This window comes from Tyto alba, unplaced genomic scaffold (genome assembly GCF_018691265.1).
Source record: "Tyto alba isolate M040663 unplaced genomic scaffold, T.alba_DEE_v4.0 Super-Scaffold_26, whole genome shotgun sequence".
Lineage (NCBI taxonomy): Eukaryota > Metazoa > Chordata > Aves > Strigiformes > Tytonidae > Tyto > Tyto alba.
In genome coordinates this window covers 8972468-8995417 of record NW_024881300.1, presented here as the reverse complement: position 1 = coordinate 8995417, position 22950 = coordinate 8972468, and the positions used below count along the sequence as shown (strand labels likewise).

The window sequence follows — 22950 nt, the reverse complement described above, 5'->3', positions numbered from 1 at the left end:
GAGGCTATCTTTTTAAAGAAGATACTATTCACGGACTTCATATTATATAACAACTGGAAATTATGGCTTGTGTTATAAGATGCAGATATTTTCAGTCTTTACACAGTCTTGGTATTCTAGCTTAGTACAGTTCAACACACTTGTAATAAATGATAAATAGCAAAACACTCTGTAGACCAGGTCTTTCATTGATGTATGCAAATTGATGTCTTACTGGTTCAAAGTCAAGATTTGTAACAGCTTTTATTCTAGTGTGATCCCTTTCCCATAAGGCTGAACTTCTGAAAAATTAATTTGTCCTGTAACCATTTGATCAAGCTGTTCTACAGGCATCTGCCGAGTACTTCTGCAAAATGTCTTTGACATCTCCCCTGTGTACTGTGAGAATAATGAAATTGCTAAAGTGCAGTGTTCATATTCCAAATCTAAGACTGTAGAGCCTCGCTTAATCTTGCTCTTCTCTGTACTGTAGGTATTATACTGCTATAGTACTGTCCTACCTTGTTCCATTTTGTTTTGTCTAGTCATGAAATTATTGGTATTATTGTGGGATTGGTTTTTTGTTTTGCTGTTTTGTTTTTGTTTTTTAATATCTCTTATGATTGATATTCCAGTTGAACTGCACAGTTCTTAGATGGAGGCAAGAAACTGAATGGAAGGAGGATTAAGGATGTATATGCTTTAAAGTGTGTTTTGCTTAGCAGTTCCTAAGAACACACAAATTTTAGTGTTTGCCCTCAGGTATTTTACTGAGAGGGTAAATCTAACAATTAAAAGTTACTGAGAATTATGAATGATGCTTAAGTGAATTTACTAATTTTTTTTTAGCAAACTGGAAGTTCAATTTCTCTAGGTTAGTCTCAGCTTCCCCTGCCCCAAATGTGGTTCACGGTCAAATGTTACCCATAGTATTATGATTGCTAGACTGCTCTTCATAATCTGTGACAAATCACAATAATCAGAAGCTACAGTAAGGTCTACAGATTGCACCTGGAGAGGTTCAGTATGCATATTAAGAGGAAACCTTTTTACTTGAACCACAGCGAAGCCAGAGCAGGATACTCAAAAGAAGTTATGGAATGTCCTTCATTGGAGCTTTTTGAGACTTATCTAGATGAGGCTATAGCTCACTTGAATTGGTCTTGGTTATTATATCTGGCTTCAAGTGAGATTTCATGTTGGACTAGATGAGTTCCATATGTCCCTTCCAACCAGTGTCTTTATGATCCTGTGAAATTTTCAAAGGAATATTTGAAGAGGGTTTGGGTTAGACTTTGTTTTGGGGCTATCTCCAAGTAAGCATCTTTTTCTCTGGGGATCAAGTCCAGCAGGTTAACACAACAATGTTCACAGTGGGTTGCTGAGTGGAGGAAGGAACATGTTTATTAAAATGCATTTTGCCTTTAATTCATATGGTTAAAACAGTCCATTTTTTCCATTATTAAATTGTGGAGTATGAAGCATGTATTTTCTGTAGAAAGACATGAGCATAATGTTTATTATAAAACCTCTTCCAATTTACTCAACAGGAAGGCATTAATCAACAGGAATGGAACAAATGTGTGAAGTGTGATGATAATTCTGAAGCATGTTATGTTGTGTGATTGTTCAGTCTGTTGAAGGCATATTTAATACTACATCTGTTCTCAGACTTTTTTTTTTTTAGAAAGTAACTTCCTCCTGTCAGTTACCCATGAAACTTCTTGTAACCAAAGTAGTACATGTGTGTACAGTGAAGGGAATGCTTGATGTACCATTGCAATGTGAAGAAATTTTAGATGATGGGGGAAAGAAAGCAGTATTTTAATGTTGAGATATTTATATTTTCATTTGCAAGTAGTATTTGTGAGAGCACTGAAGTCTCCAGAGGCTTTGAATAACCAGAGGTAGAAAAATACCAATCAGTTACAGTAAGTGTTATTGTAGAATGACTATGTAAAATAGAAAATATTTCAACAAAGGAATCCATATTTGTCGTCATTTTTTTTTTTTTTTGAGCAGTATCATCTTATTTTGTAGATAAAGTAGTTATACGTTGTCTGAATACCAGTGGTTGCTGCTGTTGAACAACTATTACTTCTCTGCCTTTTTTCAGTAGCTTTTTTTCTCTGCTCTGAAAATATCTGACTGTTGGTATTAGAAGTGTTATTTGGAATGGAGAAGAAAAATACGAGATTTTAAGTGTGGGGGATTTCTCTGATTTTCATTTCTATGTATGTAGTTTGATAATAATACTTAACTCGTATGGAAAGTTCTGCTCTGAGTCATCACACCAATTTGTTTGATCAATTGCTAGGCAATAATTAAAATAGAGCAATTGTTAGAACAATTACATTTTTGTTTAGGTATTTGAAACAAAGCCAGAAAAATAATTATATTCACAACACTTCTGAGTTCAGTTTATTCCTTCATCACATTCTCCAGAACCAAAAGCTTTCATCAGCAGATGATACCGAACTGAGGGATTTTACCACTCAAATTTCTCTGAGGGATGGCAGCTGCTCAGAGCAGAACTTAGTTACCCTAATCAGCTTTCTCTTGTTGAACCAATTAGAATTAAATCCCGTGAGTACTATTTCTGGCAATGTTTCAGAAAGAAAGATGGAGATTTATGAACCTGTTGGTAATAGTTAAAAAGAATTATATGGTCTGAAATCAGTGTCTAAAGTACTTCTAATGTTAAAACCAACCCTGCTAAAACAGTACTTAAACAAAATCTATGACTCTGCACTCATTATTTTTTTATATATCTATTTTCAGTATGTTCTGTGCAACCCTAATTGGATCCCATCTTTATAATACGGATTAGTTAGTAAATATTTGAAATTTGGTATTTTACATTAATAAACAATGCAAATAAGCTTATTTACAGTAAGGTAAGAGGTTTGCTCTGATCCCAGAATGCTGCACGGAGTATAGAAGAATAAAGGTTAAAGCACAGTCCACATTTGCAGTTTACTGACAATTTGGTTGCTATAAGTTTTTTGGGCAGAATAGTGCAATTGTCAATATTATCACAGCTCCTCTTACCCAGAAGGTGGGGGTTATTAGTGATTATTTTCTGAATATTTTTTTCTAACTCAGTGTTGCTTCATTAATTATTTTTATAAACAAATTACCTAGGGCTGTCTTGTTCAAAAAGTATATATTCCTAACTGTTGTTAATTTTGTTATTTCCCTGCAAGTGGAGTGTGGCCCTCAGACTTTTAAGGATGCTTCAATCACAGTCACGACTATCTCTGTGCCAATCTTGTTCTCATGTTACCTGGACACATGGATCTTCAGAGAAACTATTATTTTTTTAGTTCCTTATTTGGCAGTACTATATAATTTTTATCCCAAATGAAAGATGGCAAGAAAAAGGAAGGTGTGGTTGGCTGAGTAGATAGTCAGTTTTAGAGAAAAAAGGGTACAAACTTTTAATTCCTTGTCCTTTTTTTTTTTTTTTTTTTTTTAAAAAAAAAAAAAAAAGAGTATTTAAAGGAATTACTGTGCTAACAAATAAACTAACAAACTTTTCAAGTATCTATATATAGCAGTGTAAATGTTTCTGAGAGTTCATTTTTGTACTGGTGTTTTTTTGTTTTGTTTTGTGTGTGTGTTTAGTTTGGTTTTGGCTTTCTCCAAATTTGTGTATTTTGCCCAGTTGGAAAAAACACAGTAGCTGCATTTAAATGGTTGTTAGCTGAGGACAGTGTCAACAGCTTCCTCTCCCTTATAGGGAAAGGCTTTATGGAAAGATGAACCTTTCATTTCTTCTTTCCACTTATTTTTATCTTGCTAGGGTTGGACGCTTTCTTCCTGTAGTGTTGATCTATATCCTTGTGCTATGTTCTGTCACTTTTGTTTACCCTTACAGTCCTTTTTTAACTCCGAATCTTTTGTCATGTCAGCCTGATTCATTCTGCTTTTTCCTTTTTCAGTCTTTTGCTATATGTCTTCAGATTTGTTAACTTTTAAAGATAACAAGGTAGACAACTGTACTTTACTGTTATTTTGCTCTCTTCCTTTTCTATTGTCTTTTTGGAAAGCAGAACTCCTACCTAAAGGAAGGGGCAGTTAGGGAGAAAGATGAAACTTGATTCTGAAGGAGGAGCTTCAAAGAGGAGACGGACACTCAGAGATAGCACATGGGGTGTCAAGACAATAAATCACTGTTGTAGTTTCTATAGAAATGAAGCAGAGACCGATAAAAGTGCATTGATCAGAGCCACTGTAATTAAGGGAAGACAAAGGCATAATTTAAAGTTTTAGTTTTATGAATAAATTTGGGAGAATTATACTAGGTTGTTTTTCAGTAGATGCTCTTATTCTGTTTTAACAGATCACCTAAGAGAATGTAAAGGGTGTTTGCTTTATTAGTTAGACTTGTGTAGTATTTCTAGTTCCTATACTTTATGTCACTACTTAGTAAGCAGTGCAAAGTCCTTTCCCTACTTTGAATGCTTGTATTGGATAGTAGAACTGTCAGAAATCTGGTAATATTATCTAATACATTTTAAAACTCTAGCACTGTTGGGAACCAGCTGATTTAATATTTTACTTTTAGATGGCCTGTGACCTTAACATCTAAAATTTTGGAATCAATGTGCAAGAAATTAGTATTTTATGTGTATGTTAATGCTTTAGCTCCTTAATGCATTTAATGGAGACGTGAAGTTGGCCTATCTATAATGTTGTATTCTTTAAAACAGTATTTCAAAATTCTGATCTCTAACATACTTCAAATTTCATATAAAACTGTCAAATGCATGTAGATTTCTATTAGCTTATCTTGAGCTTTTCTTTAAAAGGAAGTCATCAAAAGTATGTGTGTTCATTGAGAGGGAATGCTTTTTTTTTTAAAATGCAAGGAAGGTATAAGACTCCTTTTTTTTAATTAAAAGGCCATGTAAAAGTCATCTTGTGTACATTTTTTTATGTAATGTATAATTTTCATAGCAAATTATATTTTAGTATAGAATTTGATTTAAAATTATATAATGATTAGTGATTTTAGTTCTTATTGTCTTTAAACATGAACTTGCGAACTTCAAAGGTTGCTGGTAGTATTTCTGGGACTTGTTTTCTTCATGATGGATACTAGTCACAGAGTAAGTGAAATAAATAAAAGACATTTCACTATATGGTTGACATCAGAAAATCTTCCTTTTCTGAATCCAGATTGATGAATTCTTTTATTATATCAGAAGCTAGTCAGAAGTCCATCTTAAAAGGTTTACTGCTTGAGTGCTGGGTTGAAAAATTACAGAGAAGTAAATCCTCTGTTAATACACTATTAGCAGGACCTTGAAATACATAATACCAGATGTCTAGTAGCAAGGTGAGAGCGGAAATGCTTTTTCCAGATGGTCTCTGATATTTGAAGACAACTAAAAATGCTGAAAAGTATTTTTCAAAAAAACCCAGCAAAACAACCCACCACCAAACAACCCCAAGTTTGCTGCATCATCATTTTATTAACATAAATGTTAAGCACAGAATTCAAATAAAGAAAATATCATAGCTCTGAAAGCTGTCAAATGCGTTAAATTTTAGTCTGGGCTTGAATTATGATACCTCTGTTTTTTTGTTGTCATTTTGTTTTCTCCTCAGCTCTGTGGGGCTGGCAAAAGCAGCTTTAGAAGCAATTAATGGTTTCAATCTCTTTGGAAATCAGGTAATAAAAATGTTTGTTTTCTCTCCTTTTTTTTGGCAGTAATGATTTACACTGTGGATGAGGGGATATTTAGAAATATCTAGCACAGCTTGTTAGATTCCAGCTTTTTAAAAAGTTAATTTGTGAACTCACTGTTCCTGTGTTGCATACAGAATACATCTGATAAAATATATATAAAAAAAAATCTAAAATGATTGTAGCTTATTCTGAAAAAGAACTTGGTTGCCAAAAAGGTTTTTCTTTCAGAATTGTATCTGTTGATCATAATACGGAATATCTCTACCTACAAGTAGGTACCTTACTTCTGACTTCTTCCTTCATGTAGCTTCTGATCAAGACTCTAAACAAGCTACTTCTACATAATTGCACTGTGTTGCTGAGTTTTGATTTCAATATGTTGCGTAGTGGTAAAATCTTTTATTTTCTTCCATTCACATGGCTTGGATCTAGTAAGAAAGCAAGCCTTTTCTTAGTGGGTTTTTTTTTTTTTTTTTTATGTCTGACTTGTATTCCCCTTCTATGTGCATCTTTATTTGGGTGTTATACCTGCAGTAGTCTATAGCTAAAATAAAAGAATGATCTTCTAAATTAATGGTTTAGAAAATGTACAAATGGAAGAGATATGTCACTGTCAAGCTATTGGTATTGTTAATGAATGGAAATGAAGGGCAGGAGTGCAGCTAAAAAGAAAGTTGGATACCATCAAGTGTATGTAGAAATAGTTATAAAACTTGATGGTGAGTTTTGTCTTTAAATTGTGTGGAAGGGAGAAATAGATTTGTCACAAAGTGGTGAGCTCAGTACACTGAGTAAAGCTTTCCATATTGCACTGCTTTTGTGGTATCTTTCATCCTTGTTGACTTGTAACTGATGGACCTTGCTCATATGCCCAGATGTCTGTATTTCATACAATGTGAACATTAATCGATGAAATATCCTTTATCTCTTCTTAGGACAGAGTAACATTCAGAACTTACTTTGAAAAAAATAACGTGTTTACAGGAGTAGCATATTTTTATACTTACATATTTTTTTCTGAAGTTAGGCAGTATATGATCCTTTTGAGTTTTGATAATTTTATATGTGAACTTGAAGTACTATTTGAGTATATTTTGAGTAAATTTTCTGTATATTCTTGCTGGCTTCAAGGTAGGAACTTTTTTTTCTATTTCTGTAATACCTGTGCTCTCTTTGTGTTGTAAGTCAGATGGAGCTGACTTTCAGATTGTAATATTTGTTATATTTCACTTCAAGAAACTTGATTAAATGCATTGGTTTGCCATAAAGAAAATAGTACAAAGGAGAGAAGTAATAAATCGTAAAACTGTAAATGGTGAATAAGGGAAATGCTTAGGTGCTCTTTGTATGAGCTAATGAGTATAAAATAGGTCAACTATAAAGGTGTGACTGAGAGACAATCCAAATTACGTTCCAAGTTCATTTCTGAGCTGCTTGATTTATTAAAACATTCTTAATTATTTGTGTCTCCATTTTTCTATTGGTAAAACAGAAGGTGTGTATTGAAACAGTCATCTAAAGTAATTATTACTGCTATTGGACAAAAAGTTGTTCTTTATAGTTTATTCACATAAAAGTACCTGTTAAACTAAAACTTTTTAGAGCTATTCAGATGCCTAGGATGAAAAATATAAATTACAATTTGTTTTAAATAGTAAGCGACTGATATAAAAGTACAATTTATTAAACGATATTATTTATTGATGAAAAGCTATAGCACTTACTGTTATTAGACCTTTCTTTGACTTACGGCATAAACCAGGAGATCCTCCTGAACAAGGATTTCTGATTCCATAGACTTAGTCATCCATTACCATTTTTGTTGATACCTATTTGTGATGGGGTTCTGGGGGTGTTGGGTTTTCTTTTTCATCTACATATTTGTACTAGAGCTGTAGTACAATAGACTTGTTCTGTTTAGAGCCTACTCCTCAGGAAATGTTGATGGCTATTTGCCTATGAGTGGAGAGGAATGAAAGTGCTAACACACTTTGTGCATACACTAATACACTGTTTCAAAAAGACTTAGCCATTTGATCTAGTTTTGGTTTACTTTTATGTACATTTTAAAAGCTGATGTTAGGCCTTATGAACTTGGATATAGTAAGATTCTTAAATAATGATGAGACATTTATACACACATTGTCAGTATTTTAGAAAAAGTATTTGTCTAAAATCTTTACCTTCCCAACAGTCTCAAGCACCAGTGAATGTGGCTGCTGGATTTTTTTTCCAAATTATGTTTTTACTGAATTCTGAAATAGATGAATAAATTGCTGAAGCAAAACCAGTTTAAATGCTTTGAGAGTTTATTTCCAAGATATTTAGCATAAACAGAAACCACTTTGACCTTCAGTCAGTGGCAGAGTTTGCCTTTGTGCTTAGCTCCAGCTGTGTTCCAATAGCTTTGAGAAATCCTGCTGAGCCCCTCAAGAGAAACTTGTTTGCACCTGCAACTACACTAGTGCAACCTGCATAAATCATTGCTGGGGATGACAGGCTGCTCAGCCTTTCCATGCAGATTTTTCTGCTCACACTGTGGATGATGGAAGAGACTAGTAAATACAAATATGCTGTATTGTAGCTGTGCTCTCACACACACGTGTGTTATATATCTTTGAGTATATCATGGTAAGGCAGCTTCCTTGTGCATTCATGATGCACCCAGAGCATGCAAAAATAAAGATTGCTTATAGTCAATATTCACATTGAACTGTTCCTTCCCTCCCTCCCATAGTTCTCAAAAACGTTGAAAAATAATATATTTGTGTAAGAATTGATACTACCATTTGTTCTGTAACAAAGAACTGCTTAACTGATGTTCAGATATTTTTAATGCATCCTTTGCTATACTTTCTAGGTGCCAGATACAGTAAATAACAATTATGTATTGAAAAATTACTTTTTGTTTAAGCAGAATTTTACATGCTTTATTGTAAAAAAAGAGTTCTTTGATGGTTTTTAAATGCTGTTCATTTTTATTTCCATCATACCAGAATATTTCATAAAAAGTGGGAGTTATAAGCATAAAAATAGTCAAGCTGTAATCCTAACATTCCTTCAGTAAAAGATTTATTTACACATTGAGAATTTTTAATATAACAGATAAATAAGCTATTTAGTTTCTCGTTATTCTGCTTTATATTTTATGCTATATTTCTTAAATTTATTCCCAATGTATTATATATTTCTGAAACAATAGCTATAAATCTATATAAAATGGTTAATATATATGACCGTGGCATAAGAATTCTGTTATAATCCTTAACAGTGCATTCATCGTAGCCAGATCCTCAAACCATTGCATTGTCCTAAGTTCTACTGAAGTTTGTAATGAAGAACTGTAAAAGTGGACCTGAATTTTTATTTTGTATTTTTCTACATTTAGGATACAATATGAACTAATTGCGTTTCAGTTTGTTTTTACTTAAATCACATCAGCATCTTCACTACTGAAAGTACTGTAACGTATCTTTTTGTGGGCTTGATATGGTTAACCCAAACCTCTGGTTTCAGAGTATCACAGAGTATAAATAGCATAGAATTTGTATCAATAATGTAAACATTCAATTTTAGCTACAATACCTTTTAGAAAAAAATTACAAATCAGCAAAAAACCTACATAAAAAGACATGCCTTTACTGGCAATGCGAGTTAATGAACTAATGAATTAAGTGCATGGTGCATGTGTATATGCACTAGAATGGGACTGCTAGTGACAAGATGAACACCATTTCAGGTTTGACCTAGTCATAGTATAATCAATTGTTTGTATATGAGCTACATGTCCTGTATTAGTTTGTGGAAAAAATTGTGTGTTAAAAAAAAAACAAGCCTTTGTAAGGTCCCCTTACTACAGAATTTTACAATTTTTTAGAGAAGTGAAATATAGTTCATTTGTAAAACAAGATGCTTGTGTTTTTATGAAATGCAGATTAGTCTGCCATTGAATCCCCAAAGAATCCTTTACCAAAGCACAGATGTTGAAATTGCATATTCACACGTGTAGACAGATTGTGTTCGGAGTTTGTAGAAAAATTTAGAGATTTGTGAATGATCAGAATCTGGATTGAGAAGAACATAGGAGAATAACAAATCATCAAAGCAAATGTGATTAATTATGTACATTCTTTATCTCAGCGCTATTCATTATATCTTGCTAGAATTATTAAGAGAACAGATTATTTTCCAAGAGGACAGTGGAAAAACATGTTTTGTTTCGCCTAGCAAAGCAAAAGCTGAGTAATTGTACAATAGCTATATATAATTAGAATGTTTGTAAAGAGTAAGAAAGAAAAAACCTCAGTTGTTTGGAAAGTTTGAATGAGTACTAGTGCTGGCAGAAAAAGACGGGTGGTTAGCTAGTTACGTAGATACTTAGTTGGAAATTAAAATTTTTAATAATTAGCGAGGGTGGGTTCTGAAACAGTGTTCCTATGAGAATAGTATGCCAAAGAAACTGACTGATTTTTAGGAGAAATTTGGTACATTTATGAAAATTTATGGTATGGTATTTATGACAGTAATGAATGAATTCAGTGTTGAATGTATCTTCCTGTGGGATAGTGATATTGAGATTCATTATCTGTTATAATGTATATGAAGATATCCATTCATTAACAAACTGCATTGAGTTTTCAAGAAATTGCCTACTGATAATATCTTTTAAATGTTCTTGATTCTGCTTAAACAGTGTCTCAGCTCTGGGAATTTTTCTGAGTATTTTAGAAAGTATCAAAAAGCTGACAGAGAGCTATAGTGTAGAATTTTACTAGGAAATGAGTTTTTCTAAGGAGATGTTGATAACATTGTCCTTACAATAGCTGAAAAGCAGGTCACTTTTATTTGCTATGGAAGTTCTTTTCCAAAGCAGTACCTAAGGTGAATATCCATTATTTGTGTCTAACTGACTTATAATGAAATAAGCAACATCACTGTTTGGAACACTTCCTGCAGTCCCAGGGAGAGAACTATTTTTTTGCTTGTCCTTAATACTGTCATTGTTTTTCAAGAATTAATGGAAGAGTTCATAGCTTAAATAAACTATATAATTCATAATCACTAGCAGATAAACCCATCTAATTTTGGCTATATCTAAATATGTTTGAAAATTCAAAATGTTTTCACCTTGTCGTGGTACATTTTCAGATTAAAGTTACCAGCTACCAGACATTTACAATGTAATCAAACTGAAACAAAGAACTAGTTAGTTACACCAGGATATTCTAACCTTTCTTCCCTTCCCCTTAAATAAATGTAATGTTCTGTTTACAGGGCTGCTCTTGGTCTGTTATATTTGTGGATTTTGATGCCCATAACCGTAACAGACAGACTCTCTGTTCGTTGCTACCCCGTGAGTCAAGGTCTCATGTAAGTAATTAAATGAAATTCACCACAACAGAGTGTGGAGAAAATAAACGGACATGAACATAATTCTTAGTTCTATGATGGCCATTATGTCCTGCTTAATAAAGATAGGAATTTGCTGGGAAAATTTTAAATTTTTCCTTCTTAAATGTCACTGTGATGTAGTTTTTCCTCTGAAATTGAATTACAGTGGCATTCTTTCTTTTATGAATACTTAGGTTAAAATGGCAGCTTGTTGGTAGCTTTCTAAGGAATATTAAAATAAAATTTAAAATAATAATGATCTGCAGTAACTTAAGTAGGGTTTGCAGGCTTGGTGATTGTTTTTCTTTTGGCCTAGTTTCCACTATACACTCAGTGCCTGCGTTTTTGAAACACTTCTTTTTAGCTTTAATTCATTCTTTTGTCTAGGAAAGAAGCCTTTAAGGTTGGCTTTTCTTAAATTGCTGAATATGGAGGATTTCCTGTTATTATAAGCTACTGCTGCAAATAAGTATTTCCTCAGTGGGTAAATGTAAGTGACATAAGTATAGATTAATTTTAAAAAGTCTGTTTCTGTAGTGCCATCAAGGTAAATTTTGTTTTTTAAAATCAGTAATTTAAAATGGGTGATAATAGAGTTGTACTGCTTTTTTGTTCATTCTGGGATGTAATAGCATTTTTGTTCATGAAACAGGCGGTTAATCTTCAACATTAATAGTTTATTCATTGTGTAGAAGAATTATAGCAGAGTTGTAATACTGGATAATTAAAATAAAAGGCACTGTCAGCTGCTTTTTTATAGTCTAATGGTATTTTAGAACTCCTTTGCTGTTTATTATTTGCTGGAGACTTGAAATATTCCAACAGAAGCTGGTTTCATATGTTACTTATGCTACAGAAACAACCTTTGTGTTCTTTTTTTTTTTTTTTCTTTTTATGGGTTCATGTCAATGATATTGGCAAAAAATACGGTATTTTAAATGGTTGAATATCATAGATATATCATCAGAAAGGAAAAACAAAACTGTGTGACGTAAGAATTAGAACTTAAAACTACTTTTTTTGTTTTTCTGTAAGCTTATCTGTAGTGGTGATGCACCAGTGATTTTTTCTTGTGTTTTTAATTTATGATAGTTGCACATGATTCTTGAGAAATGCTACTCATTTTTTTTCCCTCAAATTATTTACTTATCACCTTATTTGTAAATCAGATAGTCTCGTTTGTTACAGCACCTGAACAATATTCCTGAAAAAGCTTTTCAGAAATGATGATTTAATCATAGTTACTTCCCAGCATTGCACCTTTATAAAACGTTTGTGATTCTTTTTGAGCATAGGATACCCAAATGTTTGTCTTTCTTCCAGGAATAACCCAGAGAATATTTTTTGTTTCTAAAGCCACAAAGTTCTAGAATGTATTCACTTATCTCTGCAGATTATCAACTGTAAAGTAGGTCAGATTTTGAGTCAAATGAGTTCCCTTTTAAATCATATATCTGAATATCGGGTTTGTAGTTGATCCTTATAAATCTCTAGAAGTCATATTTTGCATGCTATTTTAATATACTAGTAGTGTGATTTTGATAAAGATAGGATTATGTTCCAAATTTATATTTCACTTAGTAAGTTAAACAGTCTTTGTGCATCAAATAATTGTCAGAGATCTAATTAAATTTGTAATGTGCAATTTCACTCCTACAGAATACTGATGCAGCTCTTTTGCCGTGTCTCAGTTATCCTGCATTTGCTTTGGATGATGAGGTTTTGTTCAGTCAAACACTTGATAAAATTATGAGAAAACTGAAAGGAAAATATGGGTTTAAAAGATTTCTGAGGGATGGGTACAGAACAGCGCTGGAGGACAAAACACGGCGATATTATAAACCAGCAGAAATTAAGGTAAAGGAGTACTTGGCCTATACAGGGAAAAATTTTGCTTTTCTAGAATGTTTAGGCAGTACTTAACAAAAAAACAGATAAACCATCCAAAACAAAATCCCTTCCAAAAAAACCCAAAAAAGGACAATACTAGAACCCCCCTGATATTTGCAATTTGAATTGCACAGTGGTTCCTCATTGCTTCAAGTGAAGGAGATGCATTTTGTAATTTGGCATGTGCAGTTTTGAGAGATTGCTAAGTCAGCAAGTTAGTTGTTGATTTGTTTTGTAATGAATGTGCTTCCATTTACATTTAGTGTACAGTTGATTTCACATAACAAATAAGGAAGTTATTTATCATTTAATTTCACAGCTGACTACAGTCTGAGTGTATGGAAAACAATTTTGCTTTTGACCACAGTGTTTATCAGTAAAGGTTATCTAAATGAAAATTTACTTTTTCTTCTCCCCAATAGTTTCTCTGTGAAAAATAAAACATAGATTATATAAATACTCTGAGAATGAACCACAGCATATGTAAGAGCACAGTTAAGGTGCCCATGGAATTAAGAAGCTGTAAGCTAAATGAAAAGCTGATGTACTAAAATATTTTTGCATTCATGTTTGTCTTTTGTTGCTTTGAAATTATTTAATGGGATATTCAAATACATTTCCTTAAATCAAAATGATGAAATGTCTGATTGTTTTTTCTTCTTTTCAGCTTTTTGATGGCATTGAGTGTGAATTCCCTCTGTTTTTTATTTTCATGATAATTGATGGTAAGTATGGCTTTACATTCCTGTTCTTCAAAGGCATTAGAGAGGTGAGCCCTTAGATGAAAGATACAAAATGATTTTCCGGTCATGCCAAAATAAACCATGATTCAGTAACACTAAATATCTCATTGAAAGTTCTGCCTTATGGGTTAAAAGACCCAAGCACCCAACCCTCCATATTTCAGCATTTTAAATGTGAACAGTTTTTAGAATATAACTCAATGCAGGTTTTTTCAAAGCTTGAATCTGTGACATTCAGTCCTGCACTGCCTTTTAAGCCTTAAAAACTTTCACAGTATACCAGAACTTCACAGCAGCACATGAGAGAAAAGAAAGTGGAAGAGAGAACGCATTGAGAACTGCATGTTGCAGCAGGTCTTTTCAAGTTGGATGTTCTGTGGTAATTGAAACAGAATTCAGAAGATAAGAAAGTGAACCAGAAAAGGCCTAGTTTCTCTTTGAAATGCTTGTGCTTCCTGATCACATTTTTCCATGGAGCCACTTAGTCTGATTTAAAAAAAAAAAAAAAAAACAAACAAACAAACCCAAAACAAAAAACCACAACAGTAAAAAATGTAGAAGACATACCAAAAAAAGTTCATGGGGTGATTCCAGGATGGAAGCTAAAACTCCCATAGAACAAAAGTCTGAATAAGAAAATGAGTAAGAGTTAAAGCCATCAAAAAGATTTGTTCATAGATGAAAATCTGGCCATCTGTTTATTTTCCCTTTAGTGTGTGGCATAGCTTTCAGATAAAGATGGTGGGGGGCATAGAAATCTGCTATCTGCCTAGACTCCGCTGTGGCCACCCACAGATTAAAATATTTTGTTTGAAGCTGTAATAAGGTTTCACAATTGATTTTTCTAAAGGAATGCTTGACATTTTTCAAAGACTGATGCCCAAAACTGAGGAGAAAGGCACTGGCATTTAATGCTGCCCACTTGCAGTTTTAGGAAGAACAAAAAAGATAATCATCTTTAACTGAAGTCAGCAGAAGAATAAAGAAAGCGTTTTACTCTTCTTGCATTAGAAAGTAAAAACCCCATATTTTGCACATACTGTTCTTGTCTTTTTTCCTGTACCGTAATTTTATCAAACAGAATAATTGTTAATAGATTTTGTGCACATATCTCCAAATCCACAAACCTCCTTAATGCAGAATTTGAAGTGTATACAGAGTGACTTAAACTGCAAAAAGACAATGAAATAGAAGGAGTAGTTTGTAGTTGAATGTCTTTATAATGAAAACTTTGAAAAAAACCTCAAGCTGCTGCATTGTGAATACTGGTTCAGCTGAATGTGAATGCCTATTTGCCCATCCAACACACTTGCAGAGTCCAAAGGAAAGCCTCTTCAGCCAAGTATATTAAGGTACTGAATATCTGGGTAACTCCTGATAGCTGGACTTCGTTACCTGTATAACGTCGGACAGTGCTCCCTTAAATAAGGAATGAGAGTCTCCTGTAAATCATAGTCCATAATCCCCCGAGTTTGTTCACATCAGCAAAATTTCTTTCATAATTTCCGTTGTGAAAGATTAGCAGAACCTATTTGAATAACTATATATCATATTTATTTTTCTCGGACAAACTAATTAGCTCGTCAACTTTTCTGTTATGTCAATGACAGCTTTTTAGGATTTTTAAAATGTGGAGAGTTAGAACAGTTTTGGCGAGTAGATAGTACTGAATTAGTTACGCATTTTCTAGTAGTATTATGAGCACTGTTTTATTCCTCATGGATGATGAACATTGTTACTCAAGTGTTATCTTCACTAAATGATTGTTCATATAAAAGCAACTGTATTATCAGATAAATGCATCTTTTGTATTATCACATAAATATCCTCTATGGTATCTGCTAGTAAGACTAAATTACAAATAGTCAGAATATCATATTGCTCTTATGTCATGACTGTGCTGAAGTGTTTTGAAATAGTTCAGTGTGTCACTTAAACACATCCTTTTTTGTGTGCAAGCTCTCATTGCATTTGTTTCCCTTGGCAAGTGATTTAATTTCCTACATATATACTTGTGAATATTTGAAAATTTAATGAAAAACACTTGTCAAGCTTTGTTTTTGGATAGAGCATTGAAGCATGGAAAGAAAGAAATCTCTATACAATAGTTAAACTCCAGCTTTCTACTGTACTCTGTTTTTTCAGTAGAATAATTTGTTGGATATTCTTAAAACAACATAAAAGATAAGTTTCTGTGATATAAAAAAATAAGTGTGTAATATGTATATTGATACATATATTAAAAAAGGTCACAAAGCCTAACAAAAAACATACCTAAACTTAAACATAAAAAACAATAGCTAACATATCTAAGCATATCATACACATAAATAAATCTGTACATATACGTAAATACATATCATATGCACATAAACATATGTAACAAAAAACATATCTAAATTTTTTTCTAATAAAGATGTTCTGGTATATTTGTTCTCAGTGGATGAGTTTGTGGTTTTCTTTTGTCTTATTTTTGCCTTTCAGAATTCACCCTTCAGAATATAAAAAGGCTGCTTTAGTACTAATTCCTGTTGGGATTTTTATCAAAAGGAAATTGTTTAGGACTTTCTGGGCAGTAGATATGCATCTATTGCTGTGGGAAAGGATTGAACTATAAATCATCAATATGACTATTTTTTGGATAAGTTATATTTGAATAGCATTTTTGAAAACTTGTTCATATTTCTGATTGGAAGTGTAGGATTACACCTTTCTGGTTAAATGGATAGGTAATTTTCTAGGATAAGGTAAGGAGGGAAATGTTATAGGTATTGTTAATAATATGGAAGAATATGGTAATTGAAAAGGACAACTATGGAAATAAATGAGTGAAAAATGTACAGTTAAAAGTTTTCATGTAACTTGTTCCCCTTTAAATGTTAACAAATGTTCTATTTTAAAATGTCAGTGTGACTTGTCAAGTTCATCCACGTTTTCTGATGAACAGAAATGCTTTTGGTATTTTTCATATATCTTTTCATGTAAGAACTTTAGATGAACTGAATACTGGTCATGTTAATATTCATCAGATTCTTTTGGGGATGACTAAGTTCTGCTAGAGAAACATTTAAGGTACTGGTAGTCCCAGCTCACCATTTTCTCCCCAAAAGTAGCATCATAGAGAAATAACTGTTCTGTTTAATATCTCAAGGTGTGTTAGCAGTTACGAACATCTATAATATGAAGACATAATACTTATGTAATTTATCAGTGTAAACATGCCATCTAATCTTTGGAGGGAAGTTTTTCAATTTACTCCTTCAAATTCATTTTGTATTTATTAATTGAGATTTCTAGGCAACTCACTTCTAGATCAGTTTTGCAGCTCTGTCCTAAAGATTTAGAACGAGCCTGTTTGTGTCCGTACTAGCAGACAAACTCTGCTTCTTCATTCTGCTATAATTAAGGAAGTTATTTACAGCTCTCTGGGCTCATTGTGTGTGTCCAGTTCCTGAGCCTCCGTAAGTTCACAGCTTTACTATCCCATGTAACTTGCCATCGGTTTCAGTTTAAGCTCATAAGAGAGTGGCTGATTTATGATCCCTGGGAGATTTAGCTGTAGCAGTAACTGAGGAGCAACAGTTTACTCTTCTACTTTTCATGAATTATTTAGTGTGTAGGCACTACCCCATTGAAAAATAAACACTAGATTTTTTTTTTCTTCTTTTATGAACATTAAGCTTACGGAAAAGTTATTTCTTCCATTAAATCAACTATTGTTTGGTTATTTTTAGGAGTTTTTAGAGGAAATCCTGCACAAGTAAAGGAATATCAGGATCTTCTGGATCCTTTGCTTCAGCATACATCTGAAGGTATTACCTGATAAACATTCTTCTAAAAGACTGTAGCTTTTTATTTATCTGAAATTATTAAAATACTGACATTCCTATGAATGGATGTTGCAAAGGAGAAGTAATAGTATCATTATGGTCCCTGATGGTAAAATACTAATACTAAATAATCTCTTTCATGTAGATACATTGCATCATAAAGTCTGATAATGGAGATAATGTTGTCTGGAAAAAATGCTACTGATATAAATGTAAGATTTACACTGTACCCAATCATTCCTCCCCTCCTTTGCCTATGCTTCATTATTTACAAAGTTCACTTTGACTTTGCTGGAAAATATTAAATAGGAACAGTCAGATCATTCCAGTGTTCCACCCAGATACAGTTGAGAATTACTTGCATCATTCGTAGTCACTTAACTTCACAAGATTTAAAAAATTGGCATATGAATTTGAAATTGCTTCTAGCTTAGAGCAGTGAAAATAGTAACATGTTAATTTTAATATAAACATTCTCTGACTTAAATTGTGCACTCCAAAATTGTGGTGGAACTGCAGACAAGGTGATTGATAGCTTATGGACACATCCATCCAAAACTCTCTTAACAAAAAAAAAAAAAAAAAAAAAAAAAATGGCCTGAGAACAGAAGAAGCTTCAATATACTTACAATCCAATTCTAAAACTCAATATCTTTAGTCACCTGTTCTTGGCATCTGTGGTACAGTTACACAGGTAGGTGCAGAGTATTTTAGCCTGACTAGTTTTTTAAACTTAGAATACTTGTTGAAGTGAACTAGTTTCTGTAAGATATACAAACATTTCATCACCAAATTGTCTTTACATAGCAAATTTTCTGACCTTGCTGAGCATTGTTTTTTTCTGATTATTAATGAGTATGTGAAGTTCCATGGACACTAAAGTAATCATGTGGTTTCTCTTGTTGAATGTCAGCGTGAATGTTTCATCTTTAAATTTCTGGTTGTTTTTTGATACCTGACTCATTTGAATAGTCTGTCTCTAATAACTCTCACTTTTCAATTTTTCTCAGCTTCTTGACAGTAATTTTTTTTTTCCTCTGACTGCTGCTTTATTCTGTTTATCACTTACTCTTTATCTAAATAAATTAAAAATGAAAGTAATATTAAAGTGAAATTTAATTTTGCAGGAAGCATATTAATTTGCTTTTGTATTGCATATAATTAGGTCAATCATTTGTTACTGTGTTTCTGAATTCGTGAATCTTGTCTACTTAAGAAGTGTTGAAATAAAGGTTATTAATCTACAGTGATCAGTAATACATGATATGCTATCTTCCAGTGAAGAAGTTAGGCCATTTAGTTTCATGAAGTTTCAAAATTAAAATGCCGTTTTTAACCTGGTTTTGCATACTTGCAGAAAATTTTAGTTTTCATTTAATTAAATGTTTGACTACTTTTGGCCAAGATTTTATTTTTAAAATTTGTCTGATACTGAGCTGGTGTTAAATGCTGGGGAGCGGGGAAAACCCCAAGTATTTCACTCTAATGCAGCTTTTATTTCTTTTTGTTATGGTTATCTGTATTGCCTTTTGCTTTAGGTGAAAAATATTTTTTTTCATTTTGCACAGTAAGGTGCTACACACAATGGATGTGTTTTCTGAAAAAATTCTGTGCAAATGTTTGAAAAATAAAATAGCTTAATATTGTCCTCAGTTTCTTACAGGGATTGTGGTTTTGAGAGATAACAATAAATGACAACAGTATTTCTGTTCAATTAAGTTGTTGCTAGGGTTTAATTTTTTCTGTTTTGAATCCAATTCAGCTTTATTAGGGTAGTACAATCCAAATACTAAGGGAAGTGGAATTTATATACTTACTATACTTATTTTAAAACTCCATAGGGTGTCCTGTTGTACCCAAGTATTACTATGTGCCAGCTGATTTTGTTGAAATGGAAAAGAAGAACCCTGGCAGTCAGAAACGGTTTCCTAGTAACAGTGGACGCGATGGAAAGTTTTTCTTGTGGGGACAGGCAGTTTACATCATTGCAAAACTCCTGGGTAAGAGGCTGAGGAAGTTCTATCAGGTTTTGACTCGTCAGAAGTGAAGGATATTTACCTTTCTAATGTTGTTCTTGAATCTGGACAAACACATTGGCTTGAGTTTTGAATGGACTGTGAGTGGTATGTGTGTCCTTTACTTCGGTACATAAGTGATAGGCAAAAATTACTTTTTATTCTTTATGTTAAAATTTTAAGCTGCATGCAGCATACTATGGAGTTTACTGGAATATTTTATAGAATACTGAAAGTTCTAAACATGACAGGTTTATTGTTTGCTGTTTCTTTTCCTGGCTTTCCCTCTTATTTCTTTTTCTTTATAACAAAATATATTAACATGACACTTTCTGGATTAACTATATCAGCTGCACCTGTACAGTGATGTTTCTAAGTGGTCTATAGCATTTAATTGAGATTATTTCCTTCTTTAAGCAAGACAAGTTTAAATTTTGAAGCGTTGCAGTCTTAGATAACGTTATTTTTTTCTTCAGTCTGTGTTGTTTTTACCCTTCCTTTAAAAAAGAAGAGACTGTGTGAGCATTGGAAAGTGCATTCAAAAGTTTGGCCGTTGAAGATTGTTATGGTGAATTTCACAAATGAACTCTTGGTGTCACTTGAGAGGATTCAGAGGATAATGCAAAAATAGTTGCTAAGCCAGAAAAATCTTCACAGTTAAGATTTTATTTTTTTTCCTCAATATTTCTTTTTGGAGAAGGATATATTACTTTATTTTAGCATGCTCAGTACTCACCTGGTAATCAGTAGATTGAGTTCTGAAAATTTTTTTTCTGTGAACACTGGAAAGGGAAACAGGCTGTTGATAGTAAAAATGAGAAAGATTGAAAGGGAGTTTAAAAATTCAGGACTTGGCAAGAACAGTGAATGTATCTTTAGGTATGGAGGAAGAGAGGCCGTCTGGTGTTCCACCTGTTTGGCTTCACTGTATTCCTTGCATCATTTCTTTTTTAGCCAACACTGTAAGGTAAATGCAGGCAATCTCACCTTTAATGAAAAAAAAATTAATTTAACCTCTTAGTATTAGCCAAGTAATCCTCAAATATTTGTGCAGTAATACTGTAGTATCTCTGCTAGTATTCATTTTCTACTAATATTTTTATATTTCTATACCTGAGGAATGCTGGTTAAATAAATTGTAGTTATTGTTTGCTAAATGCTGTTTGAGCAACGTAATCTTTTTTTGAAATGTTGTCATTAGTAACTGTTTCCTTTTATTGTTTTAAATATTTCTCTCCACTGTGTTCACTACTTTTGATTCCTCCCTCCCTTTTTTCAAAGTATTTTTTTTCCTTTTTTCCCCTAGTCTTTGCAAATAGGGTTTGGAAATTTTATCACAAAGCTAAATCTATTTACCAGTGATTGTTATATCAGGAACTCAATTTATTCATACTAATTTATTATTGGTGCATTTAATTTTGCTCCATTCTGGCTGAAGACCTACCTTAATAACAATCTTGTCCTTGGTGAAAGTCTTTGTGTATGTTACTTTGCTTGGTGGTGGTTGCTAATTAAGTGGAAGCCTGACTCCAAACACTTAGATTTCTGGGAAGGTACTAGTTTCCCGTTTCATCATCCCTTCCAGAAATTGTGTTGCCTCGAGGGTAGCAATTAATTTGTACTTGCTCAGCCTCCTTGCTTCTGTTGTGTAGGCGAGCATACAATGTAACCTTTTTCGATTCTTCTCCTAGTGTCTGCCTGTTGCGGTCCAAATTTTTCTAAACGCAGCAACATGAAACTGAGTCAGTTGTTATACATCTTGCTGCCTCCCACAGAGGGGCAAACAGAAGTAGTGAAGTCAAAATCCTGCTTATAAAGGCTCCGAACAACAGAGGCAGTGAAAGTGCCTGCCTACCGCTGTTGGAAGTCACCCCATACCTATGCAACTGAAAAAAATGTTTATGAAGGAAAAAAAGCATGCGTTTTGCAGATGGTGATGCAATTTTTCATATAATTTCTTTCCTGCTCTGTTTGAGGAGGTTTGTAAAGCCTTTATGGTAGGGTCCCCATTTTAGAGCACAGGAAGGAGATGCCAGGTATTCAGCTGTTTTATGCAGCTGAAAATTCACTCAGTTTAGTCTTTCAGTGAGTAGCTCTCTTATCTTCCCTGTGCTTTTCCTTATAGTTTTTATATCTTGTTCTGTGGATTCAGTGCCTGCCTAGAACTAAGTTACAAGTGTTTAGCAATATTTTTTAGAGTATAGACCAAATGGATTGAAAGCTGTCAGCTGTTGCTGATGTAAATAATGAGCTAACGAAGAAAACTCTGCTTTTGCACTCTGATGTACTTGTGTTTGTGACAATGGTAATGAATGTTCACTGAGATTCTTCTAAATAAAATTGTAAATATTGAAATTTAGCTTACACTTTATATTAGTCTATTGGTATATTTTGAAATTACTTTGACCATGTATTTTCATTTCTGAGCATTGTAAATCAATGTAAAAAAACAGTGGAAGTAGAACACCTGTTCTGGAAAATGCTCTTGCTTTTAAGAACTATGAGGCAGAGTCTGTTGACCTTGCAGTCATTTGGTTGATCAATTTTATAGTGTCAGCACACTACAGATAATTTAAATAACCATGATTTTGGCTGTCATAAGAAGTCTGACTCTGTGGACTGGAGAGTAGGTGACCATTTTCTGTAAAATGTGTTTTGGTAACACAGATGTCAGTATATTAATAAATTGTCCATGGTGATTTTTTTTTTATCTAGCTTTGTTGGGGATTTTTTTTGTTGTTTTTGTTTGTTTGTTGATGGTGGTGGTGGGTTTTTTGTGGGTTTCGTTTTGCTTATTTTTTTTTTTTAATAACATAACCACCTGTACATAGATTGTGACTCTGCAGGAGTAGTGCAGAGCAGAGGAACAGGGTCCTTTCCTGGCAGGAGTGAAGCTGCATTCTCTCAACAGAAGGCTGAGGACAGGAGATGGTTCCAGTATATAGTAGTGGCTGACGGTCGCTGGCATGGCTCCCAGCAGCAGCAGGCTCCTTCATGGCTTACTCTGTGAACTGCCCAGCCAGTGTCCTCCGTTGTCTGCCCATGCGCTCTCTTTCCAATGCACCGCCTAGTCTGGTCTCTGTTCTTTCCTAACACTGTTAAACTTTTGAGTTCATAAATGCTGTCTTAATGTACTACACAGTGTAGAATTCAGAAACATTTTTCTTACCAAGACACCATTTTTTCTGTCGTAGCTGAATTAAGCTACTGGAGTCAAGAGTTATTTTTCTTTCAGATTAATTGCTGATTTTCTACTGTAGAGCTTTTTAAAAATATGTGCAAAATTGTTGACCTGCAAGAGAAATGAAAATGCACTGTGACCTCCTCTGTGGCAGAAACTAAATGAAGATTGGACAGTTTCATGTCAAAATGAGATTTGATAGGGGAATGCTTATTTGAAGGGC

The 22950-nt window shown here is 33.3% G+C and overlaps 1 protein-coding gene across 8 annotated transcripts in view; it reads left to right on the top strand.

Moving 5' to 3' along the window:
* The window catches only part of PHKB (phosphorylase kinase regulatory subunit beta), an 86700-nt gene that overhangs the window by 24952 nt on the left and 38798 nt on the right, over positions 1–22950 (top strand). For all 8 annotated transcript variants that reach the window (XM_042797588.1, XM_042797589.1, XM_042797587.1 and 5 more), the window contains 6 exons: positions 5596–5659; positions 10952–11047; positions 12728–12925; positions 13626–13683; positions 17436–17513; positions 19373–19531. In XM_042797588.1, the coding sequence (XP_042653522.1) occupies positions 5596–5659; positions 10952–11047; positions 12728–12925; positions 13626–13683; positions 17436–17513; positions 19373–19531 (653 nt within the window). The remainder of the gene's footprint in view (positions 1–5595; positions 5660–10951; positions 11048–12727; positions 12926–13625; positions 13684–17435; positions 17514–19372; positions 19532–22950) is intronic.